General features: G+C 39.6%; 1 protein-coding gene across 1 annotated transcript in view; it reads left to right on the top strand.

The window, feature by feature from the left end:
* The window catches only part of WSB1 (WD repeat and SOCS box containing 1), a 16,475-nt gene extending 13,497 nt beyond the window's left edge, over positions 1 to 2,978 (top strand). Inside the window, exons 7-9 of the mRNA XM_008589057.1 lie at positions 394 to 507; positions 1,493 to 1,600; positions 1,853 to 2,978. Of these exons, the coding sequence (XP_008587279.1) occupies positions 394 to 507; positions 1,493 to 1,600; positions 1,853 to 2,012 (382 nt within the window). The 3' untranslated portion in view covers positions 2,013 to 2,978. The remainder of the gene's footprint in view (positions 1 to 393; positions 508 to 1,492; positions 1,601 to 1,852) is intronic.
* The last annotated feature ends 7,486 nt before the right edge of the window (positions 2,979 to 10,464 follow it).

Below are 10,464 nucleotides of genomic sequence, written 5' to 3'. Positions count from 1 at the left end.
CCCCCCCCCCCCCATCTCCAGTAACCATAGATTTCTTGTCTCCTTCTGAAGTAGATACAAATTCTAAAAATAAATTTCTTGATACAGGTCTTGCTATTTAAGAGTACCCAACTCTCTGTAGAAGTCGTAATTATATTTAGAGTTTTATGTTGGGGAAAAATAATTAAAACCAATGTTAGACTTAGTGTCTTAAACCACATCGTTAAAAAGAGATTAGTCATTCTTTTTAGGTCTCTTTCATTTAATTTGGATATATCGGCCCTACTCAGTCTTCTCAGTTGTATTCATTAAAGCTACTTTTAAACTGTATTCAAAGACAGATGTACTTTGTACCTGGGTAGTTTTATTTCTTGAACTGACCGATAACCATTGGAAACATGTATTTGACCTCAGGCACCTGTTTCCCCCACCTACACCAATATTTGCTGGAGGAGCAAATGACCGATGGGTACGATCTGTATCTTTTAGTCATGATGGACTGCATATTGCAAGCCTTGCTGATGACAAGTAAGTGTGTGAATTATAGCTGACTTACATATTATTACCTTTTAAAGATTTCCTTTTATCCTTCTACTTAATGAAAGCACTCTTAAGCCTTAAAGCCTTTCTGCACTTAGGGTTTTAATGTCTTTCTCTAGACAAGACTTTGGGAGATGTTGGTGTGTCTTAACATTGGTTTGGACAGTATCCCTGTAAATTAAAGATAATGTATACCTTTCCCTGTGTTTCTTGTCTCACTAGTTTAGGCAACTTTTAGCCCAGCTCACAGATTTTTTTTAAGTAATATAAAGTTTGAAGCAGAAAGAAATTTCTAAAGTGAAATCAATAGTAAAAACAGTAATTTGTATCCGATGCAAATGAGAGTATGAGATAAAATGTCACATGCAAGAGATGTGCTGCTTATTGGTAAGAAGCATAAACTAGTTGTAGCCGTTCCATTGTCTCGCTTTTATCATACAGTGTTCGTGGATGTAGCATTGAGCAGTTTGTCACATCAATTCATAAAGTGGCTCATCATCATCTTTCCAGAACGTTAGCAAACATGGGAAGAGTTCTTTTTTATTTGCTGGCAACCGTTGTTTTCTTGTTTGCACAGATAGATTCTGAATATTAGTTCTCTGCTGTGTTCCTAGACACACACTAGCTAGGTGAAAAGGCTTTATAATGTCTTAGAGAATTAAACAGATTGGATACTGATTGTGGTGTTAGTGTAAGAAAATAAGAGAAAGCTTTCAGTTGTGAACATTATAGAATACTGGGAAGGGAGCGCAGTTGTGCGTTGTAGTCTGTTAAATGTGAGTTGTTCTGAATTATCAACTGATATAGACCATAAAGTATTTTATAAAGCAAATTAAAATAATTGCCTATTACAGTGATTTTTGTGTGTATAATTTGTGACTCAGAATAGAGACATTGCTTTTTGAATTTTAAAAGTTGCTTTTACCTTTAATTTCCTGCTAGATATTCACTAGATAATTTATTTCTTTTCCAGAATGGTGAGGTTCTGGAGAATTGATGAGGATTATCCAGTACAAGTTGCACCTTTGAGCAATGGTCTTTGCTGTGCCTTTTCTACTGATGGCAGTGTTTTAGCTGCTGGGTAAATCTATTTTTCTCTTTTCTTTATTTAAGGTGGCTTTTAGGCAAAGCAGTTTATTGTCAGTAAATCTCCCAGAAGTGCTCTTCATAATACTATTACCTTGTCACTGGTTAGCTCTCCTTAATTAGATTTTCATGTGAAGTTTGTGATTCTCATACACAGCCTTGAACGATAGTTGTTTGAGCTGTAGGGATGTTGAAATATATGTACTTTGGTGACTGAGCTTGTGCTTTTTTTGTTGTTTCTGTTTAGGACACATGATGGAAGTGTGTATTTTTGGGCCACTCCAAAGCAAGTCCCTAGCCTTCAACATTTATGTCGCATGTCTATCCGAAGAGTGATGCCTACCCAAGAAGTCCAGGAGCTGCCGATTCCTTCCAAAGTTTTGGAATTTCTCTCTTATCATATTTAGAAGCCTTTGCCTTCCCTAGTAGTGGGACTGACAGAATACACTTTACACAAACCTCAAGCTTTACTGACTTTAAGTATCTGTTTTTAAAGGTTTAGAAAATTTATTTAATTTGATACATTCTACTGCATTTTGATTAATTGAGCTTCTAAAATATTTATAGACTAGGAGAAATACTTCTGAACATATTAAATGTAAATTTTTTTTAAGATCTAACTGTGAAAACATACATACATGTAAATATTTAGGTATAAGCTGCTATGTTTTGAATGGACTCTCTTGCTTTTCTAATTTTTAGTTTGGACGTGTATATATTGCTTCAGTAGAGCCATAATATGTATCTTTGCTGTAAAGTGGAAGCATTTTTTTATTCTGGGACACTGATTTAGATAGTAAATATTGACTTAGGAAAGCTGAATTGCCTCATACAAAATGTATTCGTTTCTGGGGGGTTGGGGGCCACGTGTCAAACTGATCTACAAGTGAAACACAAGTTTTTGTATAGGGAAAGGGTTTTGTTTTCCTTAGGAACGGCATCTGAGAGGTGGAATTTGAATTTGACGTTAAAAAACCAGCAGGTCCATGATATAACTAGTAAAAGGCTGTCTCACACCCACCCCCAATACCACTGCGGGCCATAATTTTGGAAAGCAGCTTGCTACTTTACCCCCTGGTATAAAGTATTATAAATTTTAGTCAATTTGAGAAATCCATCTACTGTATTATTGCTGAATATTTTGTTTGTACTAAGGGACATTTAAGACTATGGATTTTTTTAAAAAACACATTTATTCTGTGTTTCTGCAGTGGATGATATTGGTGACCTGCCAAAGAGAAGCAATACTGTATATCTGCTTTTGCCTTCTGTTATTTATCTTACCTGCAGATATTAAGAATGTATGCATTATGTAAAATGCTTGATTATATATTTTTGTTGAGTTTTTTAATTAAAGACTTGTAAAAAACCAGTATATTGCAAGTGTTTCCTAAATATATTAGAAAGTTTAGTGCTTTTTGTCTATCTCCATCGTAAGAATGATGAAGCACCACAAGCAAATTAAGCAAAAAGGGTAATGAAGAAATAGCGCCAGACTCAGGCATTTAATTTTAGAGTTAATTCAGTGCTTCATGAATGCAATAACTTTTACACTGATTTATTATGGGGAACGTGTTATAGAACTGCTTATTTTACAAGCATAGGAAAGCTCTAGAACAAAGGAAAATTACTAAGCAAAAGAAAAATACGATCTTTTAGGGGAACTTGCTATGTGTTGAATGGACTCTTTTGCTTTTCTAATTTTTAGTTCTGACATGTATATATTGCTTCAGTAGAGCCACAGTATATATCTTTGCTGGAAAGTGGAAGCATTTTTTTATTCTGGGACACTGATTTAGATAGTAAATATTGACTTAGGAAAGCTGAATTGCCTCATACAAAATGTATTCGTTTCTGGGAGTAGGGCTGGGTGGGGCATGTGTCAAAACCTCTGCAAGTGAAACAGTTTTTGAGAAATCCGTCTACTGGATTATTGCTAAATATTTTGTACTAAGGGACATTTAAGACTATGGATTTTTTTTTTTTTTTTTTAAGAAAACTTGTACGTTTCTGCAGAGGGTGATATTGGTGACTTGGTTAAAGTAGATATAAGAAAAATGGGCCAGCCTGTGGCTCACTTGAGTTTGGTGCTGATAACACCAAGGCCACAGTTTCGGATCCCTATATAGGGTCGGGAGAATGTGGTGCTGACAACATCAAGTCAAGGGTTAAGATCCCCTTACTGGTCATCTTTCTAAAAAGAAAAATCTAGGGCTGGCTGGTTAGCTCAGTTGGTTAGAGCACAGCTATATAACACCAAGGTCAAAGGTTTGGATCCCTAAACTGGCCAGCAACCCAAAAAAAGAAAAATCTAGTGGTTTGGGTCTTTTGAGAAGGCAAAATAAGCAAAACATTTATTAGCCATGTGTGATCTTAAAGACTTGTTTCTACCAAGAAGTTATTTGGAAGTTCTCATAGTTGACTCTGTTAAGGGATTTAAAAATGTATGGGTGCAGGTTATAAATTTGAAAGCCAATGCAAAATCTGCCCAAGTTACTTCTTGAGGATCCTCTACATTTTACAAAAATAAGCACAAAAACATCTTATCTTTGAACTTCTGTGATTTTTTTTTAGTTTTACTTTGTAATATATCTGCTTTATCATTTTAAAATAAGTTATTACTTACTTTCCACAACATTAAATTATATACTCTCCACGCCAATACATCCAATCAAGTAAAAAGCATTTTTGGAAGATAAATTCTCTGAGATGTCCATAATTGTTTGCCTCCTTGTGAAAACCATAGTGCCAATATGAAAGGAAGATTGCAGAATATAAGCTGAGTATAAATATTTGTCTTTCCATTTGTCTGTGGGGAAGATGGTAGTAACAGGATGATAATAATTTATACTGAATGACTGAAGGAAGGCAGGGAAGATGTAGTTGGGTTATTGACTTGGACCAAGTTCTAGCTACATTATTTAAAAACGATATTGTCATTTGAAGAACTGGCAAGAGATCATTATGTTCAGATTTGATTTCCTGTTTCAGAACCCCGTAAGGGGTGCATGTGAATGTAGGAAAATCTGTCTCACACTCAGTAGCCAACCCATCCTTTCACAGTAATGAAATCACTTTGAGACCTGTAACTTGATCTTAGGTTGGTAAATCTTAAGTTTATGATCCTTGAAATTCCCCGTGATTGAGGTAAAGTTGGATTCAGCTGGTTTGCACTTCCCTGAGGGAAGCAAGACCAAAAAAGGCTGGACTACACTGTAGCATGTTTCTGGACTGAGGCCGTGGCAGAAGCAGAGGGCTTGGCCATCAGCCAGCCAGCACAGGGGTAAGAAAACAGAAAGCATGAGAAGTTCGACATTATCTCACAAGCCAGAAACCATTGAGACAATGAATACAACCTCCAGATTAATCAGATTGAAGGTTTGTGGGGGACATATCTTATCCAAATTTCTGACCAGGTTCTAGCCTAATAAAATGCATTTTAACTGTAGAATGTGTTATAAAATATAAGTAATTTATGTACAGTAGAGTTATATATAGGTTTACTATTATATATTCGTGATGAAATTATAAAGAATCAGTTGGAGTATACTGGGTTTTTTGTTTTTAAATCCTTTCCCCTCATTCCTCATACTGGCGATCCACCCCTCCATATATATATATAAATAAATAAATAAATAAATAAATAAATAAATAAATAATAAATAATAAATAAATAAATGGTTTTTTGTTTTTAAATCCTTTCCCCTCATTCCTCATACTGGCGATCCACCCCTCCATATAAATAAATAAATAAATAAATAAATAAATAAATAAATACTTTTCCTTCAGAACTAAGCTGTTGGCAGCAAATAATAAAATGCAACCTGGAGAAATGGTCACCATAACCTTGGCTTATGTTAATGGTAAAATGTTTGGGAGGAATGAAGATTAGTAGTAGGCAATCTCAGCCTACCCTTGCTCTGTAAAACTTGCCTTTAGCCAGAAGCAAAAAATTGGTCTGTACCAGGTGTGAAGTGGCTTGTTTCTATTGCAAGTAGTTGGGTAACTTTGTGTGGTTGTCATTTGGCATTTATATAGGTTTAACAATTGAGGAATCAGAAAAAATTGAATGAGGCTTGAATTGGGGAAGGAAAAATGAATTAATTAAATTTTTATCAACCCCAGCATTATTTTCCCTACTAAAGGCAACTGTGAATATCCTATGGTATCTCTGAAATAATGATAGAAGTCAGGAACTTTCTACACCTATTATACCACAGAGAATTTGCTATTCTGGTCTGAAAGTAAACCGTAGGCTTTGTTAGGAAAACGTATAATACAGTGTTTCCTATCACCATCATTATGGTGACATTTTTTGTTAATTTTGTTTTGTTTTGAATGAGGCTGAAGCACCAATGGCTCTTTTTTAAAAATTGTTTTCTAAAAATAAGGTATGAACTGTATGTCATCTAGTGTAGGTCATGAAATAAGACAGATGCAGTAGCTACTCCAATAAGTCGTTTTGTTTCCCAACTGTTGATTAATAATGAAATGTCCTTATACAAAATAAAAAGAATAAGGATGATGAATACCAAGAGATACCTGAGAAAGATATGGTTAATGATACTGATATAAAATAGAGCAAGGAATGGGGCTAATATAAGAGGGAAACCATAAAAGCTTTCACTACGTGAGCTAAATATTTGGCTCTAAACTAACAAACACAAAATGGGAAGCCCAGCAAGTTGTAATGATTCAGTATCAATCCCAGCAATAGTTGAGAAAAAGCACAGTTAAAACTATGTTATGGATAATGTTTTGTCCCCCACTCCCCGACCCCCACCAGTTCGTATGTTGAGATCCTAATCCCCAATGCTATGGTATTAGGGGCTGAGGCCTTTGGGAGGTGATTAGATCATGAAGGTGAATCCCATCCCTTGAGATGGGTTTAGAGCCCTTATTAAAAGGACCCCAGAGAACCCGCCCTCTCCACCATGTGAGGATACAATGAGAAGACAGTAGTCTCCACCCCAGAAGAGGGCCCTCACCAGAGGCCAACCATGCTGGCACCCAGATCTTGGACTTCCGAACTCTAGAGCTGTGAGAAATAAGTTTCTGTTGTTTATAAGCCACCCATTCTATGGTGCTTTGTTATAGGAGCCCAAACAGACTAAGACACTATAGAACAGCACTCTATAGTTTTAATGACTCCTTAAAACTTTTTAATTAGATGTGATCTCTGCTAGAGCACACAGATATCCATTTCTGTGTATTCCCCAGCCATCTTCACATCCAAGACCCGTAACATGATTTGACAGGAATTACATACATTTCAAGTTTTGTCTTGAATGATACCAGCTGAGCCCAGAAGAGAAAAAACAGCAGACTTTACTGTGGGTATACTGTGCTGCAAGGGTCTGGGAAACAGAGGACCAGGAAGCCCCCAACTCAAAGGTTGTCCCCACCACCGTCTGTAGTGTGACGTGAACCTATTTCACTTGTTACTCAATTTCACACCATGCTCAATTCTTGTAGGTATTTGAGTTTATGACCCATTATCTAAATGGTGGTTACAGATAAGCTGCCCCAGCCCAAAGTAGTCTTGCTCCTTTCTTAATTCCATCAGAATTCTAATTTCCATACCACTTCCTTGGCCTTTCCAAACATGTCCTGTTGCTAGTTCTCATTTTTAGGTTTTGGTGCTTCATTTGGAGGCAAATTCCTTGCACTTGAGGGGATCCTGCAGACTTCTCCCACAGGGCTCTGCCCCTGGCTGGTATTCGGGTCCCAGTGATTGATTGTTGGTGCCATGGAAATATGAGAGGCCAGCCTCTGGCCAGCAGATGTGGAAGTACCCCTGGGTTGGGGAGTTTGGATGGGAGGTCCTGGGCACAGTCATCCAGCTTGTGCTGGATGGAGAAAGCAGCTACCTCAGACTGTGTCTGGGTCACGCTGCTCAGCACCTGGCAAAGACCCAGCCTTTTAGGCATGGCTGCATCTGGCCTCAGATCAGGGAATGTTCATATAGCAGGTGGGCCCTGTTTTTCACCCCAGGGCCTATTGCCCAGAGGACTTTGTAGAAGTGGTGGCTGAGGCTGGAATCCCAAGAAAGACTTGGGTGATGCTGGCTTGGCCACTTAACAGCTTGTAGCTTTTGGAGCTGTGATATAAAAATGCTACTATAATAATGCCTCCCCTACATGAGTGGTGTTTAGCTTTTATTTCGTATCTGCACAGTGTCGGGTACATGGTAGGCACTCGACATTTGTTACGACCATTTGTTGAGCGTCGGCCATGTGCTCATCGCTATTCCTGGTGCTTCTCAACAACAGCATCACGCTCTCCCAAGTGACCTAACCGGCCATCCCTATATAGGGATCCGAACCCTTGGCCTTGGTGTTATCAGCACCACACTCTCTGCAGTGAGCCATGGGCCGGCCTCTCAAAATTTTTTTTTCTTAAGTGGCACACATAATCAGTTGTGCCTAGGATTTGATGAAATACAAAGTATGTGGAATTTACATGTAATTGAAAGGTCAGTGGGATGTTATATATAACCGTCAGGAGTAGAAGATACTAGAAAAAGGTAGTAAATGAAGTGTGACGTAGGATAGGGCAAGTTAAGACATAACATCCATGAGCCTTCCTGGAAATTAACTTGACAATAACCACCAACCAAAATGTATTAAAATAAAAAATAGCTAACATTTATAAACATGTACTGTGATTCAGGCACTGTTTTAAGTGCTCAATCTGTGTAATTTAATCCTCACAACAACCCTATGAAACAGATACAGTTATCTCCATTTTATAAATGAGGAAACGGAGGCACAGAGGAGTTAACTAACTTGCCAAAAGCCACCTTAGAGCAAACGGTGGAGTCATGATTCAAACCTGGGCTATCTGACTCCAGGATCAAGAAATACTTGGCTTAAATCTTTGCTCTAATCACTTTGTAGCTGCATGATGTTGGGCAAGTTCCTTTACCTCTCTGAACCTCTTCTTCTGTACCTGTGAAATAGACATAATCACAGTACTTACACCCCAGGGTTGTCAGGATTAAATGAGGTCAAGCCCAAAAACCACTTAGCACAGGGCCTAGCCTAAACTAGAGAGCTGGGGCTTTTTATTTTTAAATTTTTTTGGTGGCTGGCCAGTAAGGGGATCCAAACCCTTGACCTCGGTGTTAAAACCCACACTCTAACCAGCTGAGCTAACTGGCCAACCCAGAGCTGTTATTAATATGCCTAAAAGATCGCATCTCCACAGCAACCCTGGCCTCGGGTGTTTGTGATTACCCCATCCCCAGTAAAATTTGAGAATTTCTTTTTCGTATGTTGAGCAGTTGTTTTGTTTAGCGTTTTGTTTAATTTTGGGGTTTTTTGGTCCTGAAACAAATGCTGATGGCCTAAAGAGCAGCCACACCCCGCTCTGGGCCTCTTGCGAGCAGTCAGATGATCAGGGAGGGTGGGGAGGGGAGGCAGGGAAGTGGATGGAAACCCAGCTTGGCTTCCTGTCCCCAAGACAGACCCTGGAGCCCGGGGGAGGAGCCTGCTTCCACTGGAGAACTTGCCAGGACTGGAAGGCTGCAGAGGGCGGGAGGAGGTTTTTGCTAGAACCAGTACTTGAGCCAACTCCTCGTGGGCTGTGTATAGAGAGTCAGAGGATATTGTTCAGGCGTCTCTCGGGTATGGATGGCTCAGGGTACAAAATCACCCTCTCAGCCTGATTCTGAGCCTTTGCCCGGGCAGTGGCTAACCTGGATTCCTTGTCATCCTGTGCCTCCCTCTACTCCAGTACTCGTCCTTCACGCACTCATTCATTCATTTATGTGTGCATGCATTCATTCACTCGGCAGCAATTGAGCACTTGCCATGTGCCAGACTGCTGAGTGCTGGGGATACCAAGACATAGTTCCTGCCATCAAGGAATTCCAGTCTGGGGGGCAGATGATAACAGACCTGCAAACCAAACAGCTTAGTGGAAGATAGCCTCATAATTACTATAATGGGCCACATGCAGGATCACTAATTACAGCCTTGCTTATCACAGGAGGCATAGAGAGAGCTGGCTGACAGCAGTCTGCAGCCAAACTGCTAGGGTAGGCATCCCAGCCCTCGGCTTACTTACTGTGGGACCTTGGGCAAGTAACAACTAGCTTCACTGTGCCTGTGTTTCCTTGTCTGTGAAATGGGGATGCTAATAGTTACATCTTCATAGGGTTGTTATGAGGATTAGGGATTTAATAGTTCTAAAACTGTAATAAGGCCTGGCACAGTTTGTTTTAAGTTGTTTTTCCTTACTACATTGCAAGCTGTTGGTATAGTAATGGGGCTCTATACCCATACCACCCCAAGCTCGCAGCAAGTGTCCACATGGCCTACACCAGAGAATGGAGGGGTGACAAGGGACCCCAGAGATGAGCGAAGGCCAGTGTTGACCATCAGAGTTATTTGTGGAATTTTTGAAAACATACGTGCCAGGCCCCTTCTGTGGAACTTCTGAGTCTGAACCACAACCCAGGCCACGCAGAGGTATGTCCCCTGCTGAAAACCACCGATCTGATTTGAACTCCTTAATAGTACGAAGTCAATCAACTTGACCAAGACAAGCTGGAAGTTAGTAGCAGGGCCCAGACTGAGAAACTGAAGTGCTGTTTCCTTTTGATCCTATTGTTGGAACCACTCCCTAAAGCAAAAGGGGGCCCTGAAAGCACCAGAAATTAGGGAGGAAGCTGGGAAGCTCCACGTGGGGCTGTGCCTGCTGCCCTTCCCATCTGCGTCCCTTCCCATCTGCGTCCCTACATGGCTGCCTCTTCCCAGTTCAAAGCACACTTTATGGCCACTTTTACAGTTCCTGCACTCGAGGAGAAGGGGCAGCTGCGGCTTTCTTTTTTTTTTTTTTTTATTTTTTTTTTTG

This window comes from Galeopterus variegatus, unplaced genomic scaffold (genome assembly GCF_000696425.1).
Source record: "Galeopterus variegatus unplaced genomic scaffold, G_variegatus-3.0.2 Scaffold134, whole genome shotgun sequence".
NCBI lineage: Eukaryota > Metazoa > Chordata > Mammalia > Dermoptera > Cynocephalidae > Galeopterus > Galeopterus variegatus.
Note: the sequence above shows the minus strand (reverse complement) of the source record. Positions and strands in the feature narration are given on the sequence as shown.